The following is a 21,275-nucleotide window of genomic DNA, read 5'->3' on the forward strand; positions in this document are numbered from 1 at the left end:
AAAAAAAAGCAGCAATCTGGTCACACCATCCCCCTGCTCAAGCCCATTCAGCGGCTTCCCGCTGACCTCTGGGTAAGGGCCCCAGTCCTTAGTCCAGCTCACACGGCTAAGCCCCTCCCCCCTCGCCTTCTGGTTTACAGCAAAATGAACTCTCCAACCTCCTTCCTGCCTTGAAGTCTCTGTGCAGCGTGGACCCTCTGCCTGGAATTCTCCTTCAACTCCCCGACCCCCAGATGGCCCTGATCAGGAGCCCCCCAACTCCTGGGACATTAGTCTAGTCTGCTCCCTGAGCACCCTGGATGGCTTTACTAACCTCCGTCGCCCCAGAGGTTCTGATTTCACTGGTTAGGGTGGAGCCCAGCCATCACCTTCTTTTTCAAGCCTCCTTGGTGACCTAACATGCAGTCAGGGCCAAGAACCACTGCTGTAGAGTATCTAGGGTCACTCAGACTATTCTGGGGAAACTCCTCTGCCTGGCTTTGTGGGGAGCCTGAAGAAATCTGTGCCCCCTCTAGATTTCTGTTGGCCTGAAGGTCACTCTCCTGGTGACCCTGCTCCTTGGAGCCAAGCAAGAGGCAAAGGGCCAGACCTGGCCATACTGCTGGTGGTGACAGTTCTGGAGGCCTCCAGGGACTGGGGCTGGTGCCCTGGGACTGTCCGGGGCTGGGCTCACACAGCACAAGAACCTGGCTCCACCAGAGCCACTGCTGCCACCAGCCGTGGCCAAACGGTGTGCTGACAGCTGGGCACCCAGCGCAGCCAGGTTCATGCTCTGTCTGGCTCACCTCCTTTTCTCCCTGAAGACTCCCACAAGAGTGTTCAATGAGAGGATATTTAGCCTCAAGGAAAGCTGTCTCAACAAGTGAAAGACGAATTCATTTGTTCGAAAAATGGTGACATCGACCTAACCCATGTCAGTAGCACCAGCAACCTGGTGTGAAGGGGGAACCTTCTTTGTTTCTTTTAAGAGCTCAAAGGTCAGGGAAAGGAGGAGAGAGGAGTGGAAGAGAAAATGGTTGCCTTGACCCCTTGCATGGTATGAGAATGAAAAGCCGAGGCTGTGGGAGCACAGAAGGTACGCGGAGGCTAACCTGATGATGAAGCCGCCTCTGACCTCCAGAAGCTTCCGTTCACTGCTGAACCTCTTGAGAAGGTTGATCATGAACTTGTAAAAGTAGGAGTTCATGGTCGGAGTCGAAGGAGAACACTCCAAGCCTTTGGTACCTATAGAGAAAGGGACAGAGCCGGGATTTATTCTATGTGTCCACAGAATATAAACAATTATCAACGCCAAAAAGGTGGGGGAAGAGTCTGTGTAACAGGATGAGGGAACACCTTCAATCAAGGGCCACGTTGGCAGCAAAAAAGCCAGGACCAAACAAGTGTGCACAAGCTGATACAACTCTGCTTACTGCAAAAAGCACCCACTTCCCTGTCCACCCCTCCAGCCGACCCCCCATCACTTAGTGAACACCTCCTACGTGTGAGACCTGCTGCTAGGTGCCAGAAATTTTTGGAAAAAAATTTTTTTTTTTTTACTCATTATCCTAATAGATAAAATACATTTGGGCTTTGTTTGACTGGTTAAAAGCAAATGGCAAGTCAAAGAGAAGAAAGAGAGAAGGCAGACACACAACCTCAATGGTCCATGAAGCCGATAGATCCTGCAAGGCAGAAGCCATACTTCCTTCCCGCCGCTGCTTAAGAATAAGTCAGTTATGCACACAGCCAGCAGGGTGAAGACAGCACACACCGACAAAATGTGACCCGAGCGTTTCCATCTGCACCCAATGTTTTGAAATCAGAGACTCTTCCTCATCTTCAGGCAAAGACGCTCTTTTAGAGTAGTACTTTGAAGACCCTGAGCTGGCTTTACAACCAGAAGCACACTCGAGGTCTCCCTCTTATGTGTACCAGCTGAAAATACACTGAAAGCCAGATACAGCCCTCACCCCACTGTCCCTGCAACTCCGTCCCAGCCCCAGCCCTGCACATGGTCTCCTCTGTAAGGCCTCCGGCGCGGAGGGGACGAGGGCGGGGCTGACACAGTGCCTGGATGATCCCAATGTAGTGTGTTCATACACTCCTTGGGATCTCCCCCCGTCCTTCCTTTCTGACACATGATGACCTCAACAGCACTGCTGGAAAGAGGTGTCAGTGATGTTAGGACTCCTCATTCCATCTGCCTGAGGCATTAACAGGACAGCTGATTTAAAAAAAAAAATAGCCGTTTAACTTAGATATAATTCATATACCATAAAGTTCACCCTTTTTTTTTTTTTTAAATAAATTTATTTATTTATTTATTTTTGGCTGCATTGGGTCTCCGTTGCTGCACGCGGCCCTTCCCCAGTTACAGCGAGCAGGGGCCACTCCCCGCTGCGGTGCGCGGGCCTCTCATTGCGGTGGCTTCTCTTGTTGCAGAGCACGGGCCCCAGGCGCGCGGGCTTCAGCAGTTGCAGCACACGGGCCCAGCTGCTCCACAGCACGTGGGATCCTCCCAGACCAGGGCCCGAACCCGTGTCCCCAGCACTGGCAGGCGGACCCCCAACCACTGCGCCACCAGGGAAGTCCTTAGTTCACCCTTTTAAAGCGTACGATTTAGTGAAACAGGCAGCGTGGGGGGGGGTCTCTGGGAATCAAGCTTGGCTGTGCAAGGAGTATCAGCTCCCAGAAGCATCAGCCTAAAGCACAAAACAGGAACGTGTGGAACCGTCGTCCAGAGCACTACAAGTGAGCCTTACAGAGGAGCCCCTACAGGCTGACTTCATCAGATGCCAGGAAGCAGCAGTAAAACCTTCTCCCAGGAGTTCTGTCGTTTTGCTGAACTCAGTCTTCCTTACGTCCTCGCGTGGTCCTCACGGGGAAGAGTGGTTGGGAACTGGAAAAGGTGTTTCCTGTTTTGTTTTTCCTGGCTGTGAATTACTCTATGAGGATTCCTTACCAGGAACCACACCTTCAAAATACTGTCCTCTCTCCTGAACCTCTTCTACGGCTCCTGTGAACCGTGCACGGGGTGAGAAGCCAGTTCAAGGACAGGCCTCATTGAATTTCTTGTTGTTTGCAGAGTGTTGTTCTGGGTTCCTGTCCAGAAGAGCCTGGCCCAGGCAGTCCTGAGTGACTCTGGAATGGCAAACAGTCTCTGCTCCCTGCCCAGAGGGGCTGTTTGCAGAATCGAGTGTCACCTTCTCACAGATCGAGTTGCCCCAGGCCCAGCGGGGGCTGATCTCCGAAGAGGTGGCTGCAGATACAGCTGCTGAGGCAGGCTGGCTGCCTCCCAGCCCCTTGTCCCCACCCCCACACTTGAGGACGTGTACTCTGCTGCCCCCATGGTGGCCTGGCTGGAGGGCAGAGGCTCCCCCCCGCGCCCCCCAGTGGAGGTGTGTGTGGACTGGAGCCCAGCTCCCTGCGGCCTTCTCTTGGGTGCTCGTTCATGATGACTCCTTAGGTCCCTGTCCCCTTCTAGTTTCTGTATGTACGCCTCTGTCCCACCCCATTTCCAGGCTTAGGTTCCAAAGGACAAAGGGACCAAAACGGGGACCGACCATAAAGAAATCCTCCCCACCTGGGGCCACAAGTCTCCAGTCTCCAGGGACTGGGTGTCTTGGGCAGGCACTGGGGAGAGGTGCTGGGTGGTTCCGTCCCTACAGGGGCAGTGGGAAGCATCAAACATGGTGTTCTAGAGCTTGGCTTGGGAGTCCATCAGACCCGGGTTCAGATCAGATCTCCTCTCAACCGCTTACTAGCTGTGCAACTCCAGAATTGCAAGTCTCTTACCCTCTCTAAGCCTCAGTTTTCTCATCTGTAAAGTGGGGGCAATAAGAGCCCTCATTAAACGAGACAAACATGTGACGTACCTGGCCTGGGGCTTCCTACATAGTCTGATCTCGATAAACCGGGGCTGCTATCCCTGGCAAACGTGCCATAACCCAGAGCACTGCATGAGGCAAATGGTTCCCGTTCTCCGAGTCTCGGACTGGACGACTGAGGGCTGGGGATAGTCTGGAATGTCAGATCTGGGACGAGCTCACAGTCCTCTGCTGGGGGGCAGGGAGGCTGTGAGGAGAGGGGATCGCCTGGGACCCCTCCCCCACCCCCCACATTCAGGGAGGGAGATCTGGCCACCCCTCAGCTGACAGACCCGCAGAAGAGAAGGCCTGGGGCTGCTCTGCACATGTCGCCGCTCTCCTTAGCCACAGCCCCCTTTGGGCCCCACAATCAACTCTCCACGTCCAGGCCCGCATGGCGGCCCCTGGAGCTGAGGCCCTTAGGAGGTAGGAGGCGGCAGAGCCACATCTGGGAGAAGCCATGTCGAGTGCCTCCCATTCTCACAGTGCAATGGTTACTGAGAAAGCTTCCGCTGCTCGGTTTAAGGACTGCGAAGAGCAGGAGGCCGGGTGCAACTGAAGTGGGCGCCGGGCGCCTTCCTGAGGCTGAGACTAGGAGGATGGGGGCTTCGGGGGAGCTGCCCGAGGCCGGGGGCCCTTCAGGCTCCCGCCCGCCAGAACGGGCTCTGGTCAGGGCCACTGCCCTTGAGAGAAGCTTCTGCAGGAGAGGGCGGGGAGCCTTGGGAAGCTCAGGGGGGGGCGGTAGGGCAACACTGGCCAGGTGGGCCGGGCAAGGAGGGGGAGCATCTCAGTGCTCACCACGGGCAGGGTGAGGGCCTATTCGGTCCCTCCCCGCCTCAGTTTCCCACTGGCCCCACCGGCCACTTTTCTGACTCACCAGCCCTTCTGGCCCAGCTGGCTTGAGGTAGAACCTGTGAGATGTTTTCAGGCAAGGCTGCAGGCACGGGAGGAGGAGATGGGGTGGAGAGAGAACAAACCCGCTCCAGGAGTGTTACTACAGGGAATGACGGGCCTCTCTCAACTGAACTAATCTCTGCCCAGCCGCAGTCTGCTCCTCCCCGTGGGGAGCTCACAGCGCCTCCACCGGCCGCCTCTGCCTCTCGCCCGTCTGCGTGCTTGACAATCTCGGCTGGGAATCGGCCTCCTTTCTCAGCAGCCGATAAAAGCCTACTCAGCTCAGCTTCCCCTTGGGTGGGGCCCGGGGCTGGATGTTGCCAGCCCATTAGGACAGGGCAGAGCCGGATAGGGGCCCGACACCCGGAGTCAGGGCCCGCCCTCCAACGTGGGGATCTGCTGGGATGACAGGGCTGGCAGGCTTTGACCCAGGAGACACTGCTGATAGCACGGTCTTCCAGGGAGCTGTTCTGGCCAGGGGCCCAGGAGGTGGGGAAGTGAGGAGAGGGCTGGGAGCAACCTGGACACGGGTCTCAGGAGGCAGGCGCCCTTTGAGGGGCCGAGAAGAGCGGGATTTCCATTCCCTACTCCTGCCGAGGACCAGTCCAGTGCCGCCTGCCTGGCATTTCTGGTTTAGAGGCGTGGGCTCTGGCAGGACGTCCACGTGACCACCGGCTGGCCGAGGGGCCAACAGATACTGCTGGGAGCACCCCGTATACGAGACCAGGCCGGGGGGTGGGCGGCCAGGGAGCCAGCCCTGCAGATGCTACTAAGTGAAACCTGATGTGGCGACACGAGAATCTGCAGAACGTCTTACAAACAGCCTTCCCTGGGATGTTTTGGATGGAGCTTTGCGGCTATGACGTGAAGGAGCCTCACATGTCAGGATAAAAATAGCTCTGGCCTCAATACACAACGCGAGTTACAGTTCAACAAAACCAGATGCGAAAACATCAGGCTCCCAGCCCTCCCAGCTACCTCCCCCGAGGGTTGGGGCCGTGTGCCTGGCCAGCCCCTCCAGTGGGCATCTGGATCCGCTACCCTGAGAGGAGGGGGGAGGGCCGGGGACCCGGCTCAGATGCAGGTCCTGTGGCCGACTGGCAGGGCACTCTTGAGGATGTGACACCTTCTCTGGGCCGGTTCCTATCTGTGGACCTCGCGGGGATGAGGAGCGCGACGCCGTGCCTGGCACAGGAAGTGCTGAGGAGTGGGCTGCGTGACTGGGAGGCTGGTGTGGGCCCGAGGGGGACGAGCAGGGAAGGGAGAGCCTACACACAGGGCAGAGGGGCCGGGAGACAGGGAGGCCTCGGCCACTCGGGAAGCAGGGTCTCAGGGGGTGTGGAGTCCCCCGAGTCAGAGGGCCCAAACCCTATGGCTGTGTGGACAAAACGGTGGTTAAGATGCTGCAGCAACGGCACCCTCGGGACCCAATCCAAAAGGCAGAAACTTTCTTTTCTGCGGAAAAGCCAGGGAGTCCTCTGCCCCGGGCAGTCACCCAAATCCAGGAGGCTTTCCAGTTGCCTGGTTTGGAGCAAGAGATAAGCTAATGGGCCAGGGCAGGGCCTGGGAGGACCTTCCAGCTGACCGTGGTGGTGGAGAGGGGCCGTGCTGCTCCTGCTGGGAGAGCAGGGGCTGGGGCCAAGGGGGCGCTGGAGAGACCAGGAAGGGCCCTGGGTTGGAGGGGGCCAGGTTCTCCATCTGGGGACAAGTGAAGGCCTGGGCAGATGTGCTAGGGGAGCCTCAGACCCGACAATGGGGACTAGGTGATCGGTCCTGGTACCTGCTCCTTCTGTCAATTTAAGAAACTCTGAAAGAGGGGTGCTGACCCTTACTGGGCACCTGACGCTGGGGGGTCAGAGGTGAGTACAGCAGGTCCCTGCGGTATGAGCTGGTGCTTCTCAAACTGAGGCGCACAGAAGTCACCCAGCAATCCTGATAAAATGCGATTCTGACTCCGGGGTGGGCCTCAGTGTCTGCATTTCTGATGAGCTCTAGGCGATGCTGAGACTGCCATAACCTGCACTTTCAGGGGTCTAAGAGGTCACGGCCAGGAGGGAAACAGATACGAACCCCACAGTGTGACTGGTGGAAGGAACAAAGCGGGAGAGAGGAGTCTGGCCTGGGATAGCCTGGAAAGCTGCATGGAAGAGAAGCCATCTGAGCTGGCCTGGAACACGCGTAAGCTCTTGTAACATAGAAGGATGGAAGCAAAGGCAGCACTTTACACATACAGGGCATTTATCTTACCCCCTTCCATGCAAGCACTCACAGAGCCCCCCAGGGGCCCATCACCTGACTTACAGAGGAGGGAGGGGTGGCACCGAGGCAGGACACTTGCACAAAGTCACAAGACAGGCAGGGCAGAGCTGGGTTGTGAACCTAGATCTTTTTGACCCCAGCACCTGTGCGCTTTTACGCTGCCCGAAAAGGGTGTGTGGGAAGAAGGGCGTTTAAAGCTCAGAGGGCAGCTGGCACGGCTTTCTGGGGGCTGGGAAATGGTCTGGTGTGGCCGGAGGAAGTAGAGGGCAGGCCAGGGGGGAGGCAGCAGAAGGGCAGGAAATGAGCTGCTGAGGTGGCTTAAGGCTGGAATGGGGTCCCTGAAGTCACTGTGAAGAGGAGGGATACCCCCCCAAAAAACTGCCAGGCTGAGGCCACAGCCCAGCACGCAGAGGAGGAAGCTGGACCACCGATCCCGCCACCACTGCTGGACAGGGTGGGGTTCACGTGTGTTGCCGTCTTCTGAGTGTGAAGGTGAAGAGAGCAGGCTCTCAGGCCAGGCTCCTGGGCCGGCACCACCGCTGCCATGATCCCCCAGCCCAGGTGGGAATGACAGCAGTGCTCTCCTCAGAGATGGCATAAGGGTCAAGGGCTGATCTACGGGGAGGGTTCAGTGAGCTGACGTGAGAAGTGCTTAGAACTGTGCCCAGTCCTAAACAAGAGCTCAGCATATTACAGTCACCACTATTACTGGCAAAACTACCAGGGTTGGCTTCCTGGGTTTCTTCTAGAATTTATTTCTGCGCTTGGTCACACCAGGCCGGGCTATAAGCAATGAAACTGAATCAGAACATTCATTTTTGCCCATGTGTTTAGAGCTGGGACCAGAGAGCCCTGCAGGGCACACTGACACGAGCTGCTTTATCCCAAGAATGGGCCCCGTGGCTGGAAGGGAAGGTCAGGAAGACTAGGTTTTTGGGGCAAACATCAGTCCCGGGGTGACCTTTGGTCCCAGATCGCCAAACTGCTGAGGTGCGGGGCCCAGGGGCCTCCCTCTCGTGCAGCAGGATGTCCAGGCCCGTCTCCAATGACGGACTCATCCCAGAGCCCTCCTGCTCCTGCTGGGCCTCCCCACTGCAGGCCTGCTCCAGGGGGCTCACCATCCCCTCTCCCCAGAGCCTGGCAGGGCCCCAGCCATGTGGAGCCAGACAGAGAAGGCACAAAAGCTGCCAAGTCACAGGGGACCCAACCGGTCGTTTTCGTGTCATTTCACCAAAACACAAGTTAGGGAGACAGGGAACCCTCCACAGGCTTCCCTCGGGGCCGCCCACCCAGGCAGCTCCCCTCCTGACTGCCCCAGAGGTGGCCCTCTCCCCAGCCCCGGGGCTCTGCCAAGGTCAGGAGTGAAGGCGGACAGGCCGGGGTGGTGGTGAGGGGGAGGGAGACCACCGCCTCTGTCCCTACCGCTCTGTGCTGGAGCCAGAGATGTTCATGCTAGGCCAGGCGAGAGCAAAATCCCCTGTGGACAACTCTGCCTGTGGCCCTGGGGACCACTGCTGTGGCGCTTTTAGGCCAGCACAGCAACTATCCAGGCGTGTGATGGGCTGGCTTCCCGACCGCTCCTGCTGTGTTCAATCTGCACCATCCCGAGTTTACAGACCTGACAGGAAGGCAGGGCCACTTAGCTCCCTACAAACACCACTGGTTTTGTCTTTGCTAGGCTCCCCGCTTCCCTGGCTTTCCAAAGTGCCTTTACAGGGACGGGGAGGGTGGGGTGGTGGTAAGGTGACAAACGACCTTAAAGGGACACAGCTCTGCACTCTGCAAGTTCTCAGAGCTGCGCCCTGGAGAGCAGAGGAAGGCAGCGTCCAAACAGGAAGAGGGGCTGGCCTCGCAGCCTCTGTGCACAGCCAGACGGAAACAGACAGCACGACCCCCTCGCACGCCTGCGAAGCGATGGGAGAAAGAGCAGCCGAGAGGAATGAGGGTGCACTTCCTGCGCGCTTTCTGACTCACACAGCCACTGCTACCATCCTAACAGATCTGGGGCCTTTAGGGCCTGGCGTGTGCCCTCCCCAAGGTGGCTGAGGCGGGAGAGGGGACAGGGTACAGCTCTGGCTTCCCGTGCTCTTCTATTACCGCCTTGAGCTTGACCTTTTAAAGCCATGGACCCGTCTGACAGATCTGGGGTCAGCTGTGGACAGCACGCACGTGTGGTTCCCACACTCCCTGCAGGGCACACATGGGTCTCGGGCTAAGAGCTCGGGGCCCATGGCGCTGTATATCCTTGAAGTAGGGAAGCATTACCAAGGAAGTGCTTCAGGCACTTCCTTGGTGCTCTTTCCAGGATGGAATTTCTTCCCATCTGGCATACTCGGCTGTTTTGTTTTCTATGAATTTGGGGTGAGGCCCTGGCTGATGTGAGCCGGTCTGACAGCCTTGTGAGCTGGTCTGACAGCCTTGTGAGCTGGGGCAAGTCTTCGCCACCTCGGGCTCCCTAGCGGCCCACCTGTCTTGACAGGGCCAGGAGCTGGGGTTCAACCTCTTAGCCCTCCAAGTCCCTTTCAGCCCCTGCTCCCAAGCAGCGGAGGGCTTGCTGCCGGAACTCCCTGGACCAGGCCCTCTCCAACACAGACCTGGCCCATCCCTCCACTAGCCAGTAAGCGGTTCACAGCCATCGGCTTCTCTGTGCCGGGGAGGAAGAGAGAAGATACCTTACAGATGGAGGGACAGATCATAGACAGTCCCGGGAGAACAAGGTGTCCCCTGCCCGAGGCTATGCTGCCTCAGCTTCTCCCCGAGGATGAGTGATAACTGCTTCCCGGGCAGGGAGATCTGGGGGCCTGGCCGCACCGGCGGGAACCCCTCCCTCAGCTGCTGCTCTTCCCCCTCATCAAGGCTCCCACCCCTGCGGCGAGGCTTGGCCTCACACTCAACCTCTGGCACTCCTGCCGCCCATCCAGAGACTTCAGGCTGACGCCCAAGTGCTGACTTGGGGACACAGGATGGAGAATGGACTCCTGAGCTGTGGGACAAAGGGTAGGGATCTCCTCCCGAGGGGTCTCCTGGTCAGGACGTGGGAGCCTCCCAGCCATGGCCTCTGACTGCCCAGAGGAAACGGCTCACAGGCAGGGAAATCACCGTGTCCTGTGAAACGAGAGAAGGAAGCTGGGCTGCCGCTAGAGCCCCTTACTCCTTCCTTGCTTTGGTCAGAAACAGCTGGAAACTTGGGACCAGCTGCAGGCCCAAGAGTGTGCACAATGGCGGTAGCCTGAAGCCTGGGGTCCTATGTGACACCCCACTGCAGGGGCTTGAATTCAAGTGTCATCAGGCAGATGTCTTCAATGCATGGGCGTTCTGTGATTGAATGGCAGCCCTGGGGTCACCTCCAATTCCACCAAACAGGTGTCCTCAGGGCCGAGTACTGGGACGCCTTCTGGGACCAGCGTGGTGGGGCTGCAGGAGGGAAGCTGCCACTGAAAGGCCCCAGATCTATTTGACTCTTGGCTTCTGCATCAAAGGAGGTCTAGGACCTTATATCTAGATGTCAAGAGCTGCTCAGGGGACAAAGAGACACCCAGGCAAATGCCCAAGATCCGCTGGGTACTTTCCTTCCAAGTCGCATCCCTGGGCATTTTCCAGGATCGTGTCACTGGAGGGAAGAGGCGTCTGCCTGGGAGGGAGGACCTGGGAGTCACACAGGCGCAGGGAGAAGAGCCACCTGCTGTCTGGAAGGACCCTGAGGGGCGAGCACCAGGAGCGCCACGGCCACCTTCACATTGAAGGACTGCCCGGAAACATCCTGTTTGAATTATCTGCTCTCCGGCCTGGGCTGCCTGCCATGTTATTTTTAGCTTCTCGACGAGGAAGGAAACGGCTGCCTAGTCTTCCACCTGTGAGACCCAAGACTCCGAAGCACCTTGATTCCTGACTGGGAAACGCCACCGCAGGGAAAGAGACAGTCAGCTGACCTGGATGGTTTTATGTTTAGCCAATGGCTCAAAAGCCCGAGACTTGCAGGGAGATGAGGAAAAAGGGCTGTGAAGGTCTCTTACAGGGGTGGAGGGCTGCTGTAGTGTGAGGCAGGAGGGTGCGGAAAGAGGGACAGCCCAAAGGCCAGCCGGTCCAGGACAACACTGAGCACTGCCATTCCCAGGGTCCCCGAGGCTGCAACCCTCCAGGGAGGACTCACCAGGAGTCTTCAGTAGGCCAGCTCTGCCAGGGGTGGGCACCTGGAGCTCTGAATGGCTGACCCGGAGATCAGGGCCATCGAGGGGGCCTGGGTCATCCATCTGGCCTGCGGGGGAGGAAGCAATTTCTGCCAATACCTCCAGATCCTTCAGAATAACCTGGGGGAGAAAAGCAGAGGATGAGGGACAAGGACCTCCGTGCTGAGCTGTGGTTGGAGACGGAGAGCTGCCTCCAGGGGGTGGGGAGGGGTCTGCAGAGGGCGACGGGCTGGTGAGAGCTGCCAAGACTGTGGCTCTAACAGTACTCAGAAGGTTCTGCAAAGGACATGGGCCGAGGAGAGCACAGACAAGCAGTGGGTGGGGGCAAGTGCAGGAAGGAAGCCGGAGTCAAGGCCCAGGAGTCAGCTCTCCCATGACCACTCCTCTCTGGTCCCCAGGGTGTAGTCTGTGCGGTGTGTGCCCCAGGGCTCCGGGGCTGGCCGGGCCTCGATGTTGACCTGTGCAAGGGTCCAACAGTGCCCTCCAGGCCACACTCCTGGGGATGCAGGCCACGGCCCAGCCCACCACCAGGCCACAGGGCAGATCCTTCTGCAGAGGTGACCCCAGGCCACCCGCCACATTTGGGGTGTAATTCTGGTCTCCAGGACGGAGCAGTTTCCAACTTCTAGACACAAGGTTCAGTTTTTGGCTGCCTCTGCGACATTCATACAAAGATGTGAGAGGCCCCCAGGGGAGACCCCACAAGCTAAAAAGCCCTTGTACCTTTAGAGGCTGTCTCCCCTTGCACAGCACCCATCTCCTCCTGCTCCTCCCCTGGCATCAACGGCAAGCAGGGTGGTGCCTCACCAGGGTGGGGGTAGGGCACCCTGTTTGTGTGTGTGCGTGTGTGTGTGTATGTGCAACTTGGTAACTCACCTGTCCCAGCTCCTCCAGCAGAGCCCTTGCCACACTGCAGGTAGGGCTGCCCACCCTTTTCTGCTCCCCCCTCATCTCTGTGCTCTGAAGAGGGACTGTGCCTGTCCTAGCACAGGTGTACCCCCAAGACTATCTCTAGCACCCAGTGGATGCCCAACAGGCACCATCCAATAGATGGATGACTGTGCCTGAGCCCAGGCCAAGAACCTACCACGGCAACCAAGGGCTTCAGTCCTGAACCAGTGGAAGTGACGTAGAGCGCTGGCGGATGGGGCCCTGGTGGGTGGGCTGTGTGTGGCTTGACAGGCCAGCCATGGAACGTGGTGACTATAGTCAAAATAAGGCTACTCCCGGGCTGTTTGTAAGATGATAAAAATGTTCTGGAGTTAGACAGTGGTGATGGTTGCAGAACCTTGTATATATACCAAAACCCACTGAATTATATATTTTATTTATTTTTGGCTGTGTTGTGTCTTTGTTGCTGCACCCGGGCTTTCTCTAGCTGTGGTGAGCGGGGGCTACTCTTTGTTGCAGCACGCAGGCTTCTCATCATGTGGCTTCTCTTGCTGCAGAGCATGGGCTCTAGGCGCGCAGACTTCAGTAGTTGTGGCACGTGGGCTCAGTAGTTGTGGCTCGCGGGCTCTAGAGAGCAGGCTCAGTAGTTGTGGCGCACAGGCTTAGTTGCTCCACGGCATGTGGGATCTTCCCAGACCAGGGTTCGAACCCGTGTCCCCTGCATTGGCAGGCGGATTCTTAACCGCTGCGCCACCAGGGAAGCCCGAATTGTACATTTTAAATGGGCAAATTTTATCTAAAAAAATAAAAGCTAATGCTACTATCCTCTCTCCATAGCTTGAAGGCGATTTTGTCTCAATGCGAGTAACATGCCAGTGCCTCTTCCTACCCTGCCCCACTTGTCACTTCTCCTCCCGGTGTCCTCTCTGTCAGCTCTGGCCCATCCATCTCTCCCAGCAGCACGGTGTGGTTGGCACGCAGTCTCCCCGAGAACCTGTTGCTTTGCTTCCTACCCTGCCGCACCCCGGCCCCATCCACGTTGGACGTGGAACTCACGCACACAAACGCCACCTCCCATCTGTCCAACCTCGTCCTTTCCTTCGTCTCTCTGCCGACTCTCAGCACTGCCTGAGCCCTGCGCTGTGCTGGGTGCCGGGGCTGCAGATGAGTCAGACCTGCCCTTGCCACGGCCTGGCGGGCAGACCCACACTCGCCTGCCCTTCCGTGCATCGGTGTACGTGATTTCAGAACGTTCTGACTGTTCGGCCTGCAGGGAATGGATCCGGGCTGGCTGAAAGTCGTGGCTGCTAAGAACCCAGACAGACGGCAGGAGCAAGGGTGGCCCCTATGCCCAGGCCAAGAGCCCTGGGCCTGGGTGGGTCTAGGCCTGGAAGCAGAGAGGCCCAGGCCTCTGCTTCCTCAAGGGAGGCCCCCAGAAGGCTGCCTGCCGCAGCAACGGCCGAAAGAAGACACAGAGGGAGGAGGAGGCTGGGGGAACGGGCAGCAAAGCGGCAAAGGCGCAGCGCCGCACCGTGGAGCAGCCCCCAGCTGGCACATCCATCCAGGGGACAGCGAGCCAACGGTGCCTCAAACAGCTAAACAGAGTTATGGGTTCCCAGTGTTCTACCCGAGGGGGCTGAGGACATGTTCACACAAAAACTCCCACAGGAAAGCTCACGGCATCACTGCCCATCACAGCTAGAAAGTGGAGGCAGCCCTAAGATTCTGACACCAATTCTGATGTATGTCGTTATCCCACACCACCAGGCAATTTTCCGACACCAGCTGGGTATCCCACAATGCAACCCGATTCTGCCACTGTCTAATCTGGAGACAGCGTCAGATCCCACGGGTTGGGGGCTGAGTCCTACAAGACTGCCCCCCAGAAGGCTCTCTTCAGATGTCAATCCTCAGTCCAGGCTGTCTGTCACCTGTGCTTCTGACTGCCCGGCTATGGATCAAAGGTTCCCAGAACCCCCTCCTTGGGTTTAATTTGTTAGAGCAGCTCATGGGACTCAGAAAACCTTTTTCTCGTTAGGCCAGTGGTTTATTATAAAATGATACAACTCAGGAACAGCCAGATGGAAGAGATGCACAGGGCAAGGTATGGGGAAAGGGGCACCAGAGCTTCCATGCCCTCTCCAGGGGCGACACTCTCCCTGAATATCCGACCTGGAGGCTCTCCAAACCCCGTCCTTGTGGGTTTTTATGGGGGCTTCATTACATAGGCACGACTGATTAAATCGTTGGCATTTGGTGATTGATTCAATCTCAGCCCCTCTCCTCTTCCTGGAGGTGGATGATGAAAGACATCTTTACTGCTCTCATCAGTTAGGAAATTACAACAGTTTTAGAACCTCTGTGCCAGAAACGAGGAAGACCAAATATATATTTCTTACTATATATATATACAATACCACAAACGCAAACGTACATCAACTGATAAATGGATAAAACAGAACGTGGCATATCCACGCCATGGACTACTACTTGGCAATGAAAAGGAACAAAGTTCTGATACCTTCTACAACAAGAATGAACCTTGAAAACACGTGCTAAGAGAAAGAGGCCAGTTGCAAGAGGTCACATATAATACATTTATATGAAACATTCGGAAGAGACAAATCTGTAGAGACAGAAAGTAGGCTGTGGTTGCCAGGGGCCAGGGGGAGTGACTGCTAAGGGGCACAGGGGTTTCTTTCTGGGGTGTAGTATACTTTAAAAGGATGAGATTTATGGTATGTGAATTTCATCTTAAAAAAAAAAAAGAAGTCAGGGCTTCCCTGGTGGCGCAGTGGTTGAGAATCTGCCTGCCAATGCAGGGGACACGGGTTCGAGCCCTGGTCTGGGAAGATCCCACATGCCGCGGAGCGACTGGGCCCGTGAGCCACAACCGCTGAGCCTGCGCGTCTGGAGCCTGTGCTCCGCAACAAGAGAGGTCGCGATAGTGAGAGGCCCGCGCACCGCGATGAAGAGTGGCCCCCACTCGCCGCAACTAGAGAAAGCCCTTGCACAGAAACGAAGACCCAACACAACCATAAATAAATAAATAAATAAATAAATAAAATTTTTTAAAAAAAGAAAAGAAGTCAAAGCCCCAAACCAGCAGCGTAATTCCCAACCCAGGGGCACTGGTAGAGCAGTCCGCTCTTGCTCTGCCCACAGCTCGGGGTGGCGGGGCCTCACTGACTCCCCGTGATCTCACACTTGGCTCAGACTCACAGGGGAGCCGAGGGAGCTGGGGGGCAACCTGTGTTTCTTTACATCTCGTGGCATCTGCCAGCCCCACTGCACCCCTCGTGCCGACCGTACCTCTGAACCACAGGCTACTCCTCTCAGGTCTGGCTGCACAGGTGGGCAGCAAATCCTGGTGGTCGAATGTTGTCAGTGAGAAAAACTGCAAGGCAGACGGGGCCAGGCCAGTGCTTGGCCAGATGTTGACCCCCATGAGGGCTGCAACGCCCCACACCAGGTCCAGCAGGTACTTATTTCCCTAACAGAAAAGATGCTTGGGAAGAACCACCCTGCCTGAGAGGCCTGGCCCGTGAGATGTCCCCACCCTGTGAGTGGCCCCAAGGCTGGGCCGTAAGAGGCAGCTGTCCTCGCTCGCAACTGGAGGCAATGCCCTCACTTGTCTTCAGTCTCACATACAGGCAGCCGCTCAGGGCACCAGGGGGTCCACTTCAAAGCCAGCTCTAGTCCACAAACCGGAGACCGATAAGCTACACAGGGCTTTGTGGTCACAATCCTGACTTCCAATCTTGACCCTGCTCTTCAGCCGCCTGACCCTGGACCAGTGAACTTCACCAGTGGACCAGTGAACAACCCTTCCCCACCCCCCACCCCCCCAGCATCTACTGCTGGGGCCTGTGCTGGTTGGAGGAGATGCGAGGCTGCAAGGCTGAACTGGGCCCTGCCTCGGACGAGAGTGACCTTGGGGGAGACGGGCGGTCCTGACGCACTGATAAGGCATCGCCTGTGCAACGGGAGCCAGCAGCTCGGCCTGAGGGGGGCTGGGAGGCTTTAGAAGTACCTGGGTCCCAGTTTGCCTGGGAACCAGGGGTTAGAGGAAGGCACGCAAAGCATTCTCTTAACTAGCAGAAGCCTTTCATGGACACAGGGCCAGACCCCGTGGCACATTCCAGGAAACTAAGCTTCGGCCCAGCTCCGGAGTGGGGTGTGGGGCTGGTGCAGAGATCAGGCGGAAGCCACAGGCAGGAGCAGGTCGTCAAGAACTAGGACCCAGGCAAAGAGGGAGGTCTGAACTTGGTTTTGCAGGTGATGTGGGGGGCTCAGTTTCCTCATATGTGCTCATGGGGACTCGCCCTTGCAAATTTGTTGTGAAGATTACAGGAGATACTTCACGTACTACTTCTGTGCTGAGATTTTTGGTACCACAGCCGAGCTTGGTCAGTGGCCCTGGATCAGGGACTGGGCAGGAACAGCGGCGCACACATCGAGGCCTTCAGATTTCATCTCTGCACCGAAGAGAATCTGCATCGCCCATCTCTGTACACCTCCTCCTGCCCCACTGGAGAGCACAGCCAGCAAAGCTGCACGCTTCGCATTTTGAATTCTCTTATTTTAGAAAGTTTGACACCAAATGGCAAATGAATGCAAATTACACTTCAATTGCACAATTAAAGCTGGAAATGTCGTCTACAGGTTCCTTCGGTAATCCCGGCCACTCCTCAAGATCTGTCTCTGGTCCCCGGGGGGCTAGAGCCAACAGACAGCCCCACTGTCTGCTGTACACACACATACACACACACACGCGCACACAGCGTCCTTCCTGTCCCGTACAGTGGGAGCCCCTTTAAGCGGGAGTCAGAGAACACACCATCATCTCCTTCAGCCTCCAGAGCAAGGGGATTGAGAGGGGCTACCAAAATGGAGGGCAAGGAATGGCTTGAAGAGCAGAGTGGGGAGTTGGTGGGGAGCCGCTCCTGGTTCCGAGGCCCATCAAGTCCAGCCACTGGCTCTGCCCCAGCCGACCAGCAAAACCACTCAGTCCAGGTGCTGGACTTGAGGCTACGGAACCACAACCCTGACGCAGGCCTAGGCCGGGCCTCTGCCTCTGCCTGGGGAGTGAGGAGAGGCTCCAGGGGGCAACGCCAACAGGGGGCCTGGGACAGGGCGACAAGAGACCGCGGAGGAGCCACCCTCCAGCTGGACCTGGCTTTGCGTCTCTGTGCCAGCCAGGGTGTTAGCGCTCTACTCCTCTGGAGACCTCGCAGCCCTTGGCTTGAGGGCAGGAAGCTCGGGGAGAAGGACACGGTGATCTCAGCAGCCTCGATCACGCTCACGGCCTGGACAAAAGGCCGAGAGCTATAAATGCACTGCTCGGCCTCTAGAAATGCAGAGCCAGTGCCCCTTCCAGAGAGCGGGCCGGCTGGGCCCATGCCTGCGCTGGCCTGTGGTCCTGGCTCTGAGGACGGGAAAGGCTCAAAGAAGCAGGAGGAAGCCGCACCAATTAGTATGCACTACACAGCTTTTCGCAGAATGAATATAAAACACTTGTGCTTTCTTTTTGTGTGAGAGAAAGAAGGGGGGAAAGAGAGGGAGGGAAAAAGGTTACAAGAAAGCAATATTCTGCAGGAGCAGGAGTGCCTGCCGTTACCATGGCAACGGGCTGGGGGGGTGGGGAAGGCACATCAGCTGGTCCCTGGTCCCCGAGTGAGCTGGCCATCGATGAAGTGAAAGGGTCGGTGGCAACTGGGTAAGGAAAACATTTGACAAAGCAACTCTGAGGGGAAGGCGGCAGAGGTGAGGGGGAAGGGGTGTCACACCCTCCATGGCTTGGGGAGCAAAGTAAGGAAGCCACGGGACTCCTGAGAAAGGCCTTCCTTCTAGGAGGTGACCTGACAGCAGCAAAGGGCGCATTTCAGTGTGGGAGGGGAGTCATCGTCTGGACGGGCCACGGCAGGCTGTCACCCCCTGCATTCCAGTAGGCCAAGGACAGTCTCCCGGACGGTGACTGTTCCCTCCTTTCCTTTTTGGTCCCTCCAGGCGCTCTCTGTCCCAACACCCTGTCCACAGACCAGCCCTGGAAAACCCCTCGGGGCGGAAGACTCCCTTCTCTCTCCCGGAGGAGCTCTGGCTGCTCCTTCGCCACCTTGGGAATAGCTGGAGACCCAGAGCTTTGCAAGGTCAAGGCTTTCCCTAGGCTTGCAGGCCCATCCTCTCCTCCTACCAAGACTCCCGAACATGACGTCCCAGATGAAGCACTCAGCAGATATTGAATAAATTCTTGCTGACCTCCAGTGCCAGGCAGGAAATGGAAGATGGATGCTTCTGGATAGCTTCTGCCAAGGGGATGGCTGGAAAAGCCTCCCATTTCTCTACCCACTTATCTCTAAGAAGCTTTGTCAAAAGTTTGGCTAGGCCACTGGTCAGCTGATTAGACCCCAGATGTCAACTGGCTCCGCCTTCCAGTCCCACGAGGAGGGAAGGAAATCCACAGGGTGGGCCCTCTCCAGTCCCGGCCAGGAGGAGGCCGCAAGAGTGTTTCCAAGTGATGCACTTGGGCTGGCGGGAGAGGTGAATTCAGGCTGAAGGTCCTGGAGGCTGAGGTCTGCGGGCCACTGCCATCTGATGCCTCTGTCCAGAGCAGTGGGGCCGCAGGGCCATGCCTGAGAGCTGGATCAGGTCAGGCCACTGCTTATTCTTGGGAAGTGGAGCTAAGAGTAAATGAAGAGGCACTGAGGCCAGGCATCCACAGGAAGCCTTGGGGCCCTCTGCTTCCTTCCACACAGAAGCCTGTCCCCTACCTTCACAAGGGGTACAGCCCAGCAGGCCAAGGCCTCTTGAGTTCCTGACACCTATAGAATGGCTCTTGCGGCTGGTGGAATCAGCCAGAGAACTGACTCTAGGGACGCAGGCTGCCGTCCCCAGGAAGGGTCCCCTGGGGGAGCTGAGGGAGGGTCAAAGGATCTCCACAGGCCCCGCAGCAGTCAAACTATGGAGCTCTAGGTGACGGCACCTGGCACTAGCCAGCATTGGGGCTGGAAGCCCCTGCCCTGGACACAGAGCAAACCTAAAACCTAGGCTGGAGAAATCAGCGACCAGGCTCCAGCCTGGCCCAGCCCAACCCAGCCCAGGAGGGAGCCGTTTTCCCAGAAAAGCTTTCCTCTGCAGCGGGGTCAGAGCAGGCCATGCCCAGCACTCTTGGGAGGCGGGTCCCGCAGCCTTGCAGCCCTGCCTTCTGCAGCAAGCAAGGAAAGCACTGCCAAAAAGAACACTTAAGATTTGGGGGTGGGGGAGAAGGACTGCTTAGGCTTAGACCTATTTTCCCACTGAGAAAACTACGCAGATTAAAACCTCGTATGCCTTAGTAAAGCAAAAACAACTTAAAAAAAAAAAAAAAGGATTATATCTTGGTTTGTTGCCTGACTTTGAAACATGGCCTTAGGAATCAGGATTGCTTTCTTTTCTTTCTTTCTTTTCTTCTGCTCTTAGTGAAGTCTGAAATGTGCTATACACGCCAAAGGCCAGCACCTACCGCTTACGAAGTTCCACAGAGACAGCACAGCGTGGGTTCTGGCAGCCTAAAGCCTTCCAGCCTCCATCCCTCTGAGGGGAGAGGAGGGAAAGGCCAGCCTGGGGTGAGACAACTTGGAGACCAGTCCCCCCCACCACCACCCCTTCTCTCCCACTCCCAGGGCTTCCTGCTGAAGCCAGCCATCGCTCACTTGCATCCCAGAGGCCCTGACCAGGAGGTGCACCTCCAGGAGGTAAATTCTCCCCATGAGCCAGGCAGGGAACAGGCAAGGGGCCGGCCACGCTGCGGGCAGCTCGGGAGCAGTGCGCACACTGTTATAGCTCAGTTACCAGGTGATGAGCCGAGGGCCGCTGTCTCCGGGGCACCAGTCCATGGCAACCAGGAGAGCAGCGTGGGGCTCCCCGGTCTCCTGCCCACTGCCAGGTCTCCACTTAATCTCAGCGTGCTTGCAAGCCACTCAGGTCTGGTCCGAGGAGGCAGAACCAGGCCCCAGCAAGGGAGGGAGGAGGGTGGGGCAGGCCGCAGTGGGGTCAGCTCACCGCCTGCCCCACCTCCTGTCTCTTCACTTGCTCATGAAACGTGTCTGGGCACCTCCTATGTGCTGGACACAGCCTCTGTCCTCATAGAGTGTGACAAGGGCTGTGAGAGGGTCTGATGACACAGACGGGGACCCGGCCGGCCTTGATGAGCTGGAGGAGTGGGTGGCGTACCTGACAAATAAGGCTTCGTGGATTCACGGAGCATCAAGCCGAGATCCTGACCTAGTTACTTCACTTCCCTGAGTCCGTTTCCACGTTAGTAAAGTGGGGACACAGCAGAACGCACCCTCGAGGGGCTGCTGTGGAGATGGACTAAGACCACGCCTGTTGGGTGATGCCCAGCACAGGTCTGGCGTGGAGCGAGCGCTAGGTACACTTCCTGTCCTCAGCATCTCTAGCAACCAGAACTCCCCGCCCCATCCGTGGGCCTTGCACACTGCCAACAGGAAGATGTCAGGGAAATTTAGTTGATTCAGCTTTGGCCATCTCTGGAGGAGAAAAAATCGACACACATCTTGGGAGAAATTTTGACTTCTGAAGATGCCACAAGTGGGGTGGGGGTGGGGGTAAAAACAGGGCCCCTGGCCTGGCCACCACCTCAAGGGCTATGGAGAGAGGGCATCAGGGCTGAGAGCTAGGGGCCTGGCCCCTAGCCTACTAATAGGATCTTAGGCTGATCTGTTCTCAACCAGAGACAAGCATCAAAATCGTCGCAGGTGTGGAGAATACCAGCGCCCAGGCCACAAAGGCCGCACCTCAGAGAACAATTCAGGCGGTCTGGGCTGAGGCCCAAACAGCCGGATTTTAAAAAGCTCCGGAGAGGGGTCCCTGGTGGTCCAGTGGGTAAGACTCTGTGCTCCCAATTGAAGGGGCCTGGGTTCGATCCCTGGTCGGGGAACTAGATCCCACATGCATGCTGCAACTAAGAAGCCCATGTGCCACAACAAAAGATCCTGCGTGCTGCAACAAAGATCCCTCATGCCGAAACTAAGACCCGGTACAGCCAAAACAAACAACCTATTAAAAAAAAAAAGCTCCAGAGGATTCTGACAGTGGCCCTGGTGTGGGTGGCCCCCTGTGGGACTTCTGTTGGGTTGTTGGACTTCGGCCTTTCTAGGTGAGGTGACTGACCACTTCCTGAGTTCAAGGAGAGATG

At 57.2% G+C, this 21,275-nt stretch overlaps 1 protein-coding gene across 2 annotated transcripts in view; it reads right to left on the reverse strand.

The window, feature by feature from the left end:
- The window catches only part of VAC14 (VAC14 component of PIKFYVE complex), a 98,744-nt gene that overhangs the window by 37,065 nt on the left and 40,404 nt on the right, over positions 1-21,275 (reverse strand). For both annotated transcript variants that reach the window (XM_057534721.1, XM_057534722.1), the window contains exons 13-14: positions 11,152-11,308; positions 1,092-1,224 (exon numbers count right to left, since the gene is read on the reverse strand). In XM_057534721.1, coding sequence (XP_057390704.1) covers positions 1,092-1,224; positions 11,152-11,308 — 290 coding nt within the window. The remainder of the gene's footprint in view (positions 1-1,091; positions 1,225-11,151; positions 11,309-21,275) is intronic.

Source organism: Balaenoptera acutorostrata, chromosome 19 (genome assembly GCF_949987535.1).
Source record: "Balaenoptera acutorostrata chromosome 19, mBalAcu1.1, whole genome shotgun sequence".
Taxonomy (NCBI): Eukaryota; Metazoa; Chordata; class Mammalia; order Artiodactyla; family Balaenopteridae; genus Balaenoptera; species Balaenoptera acutorostrata.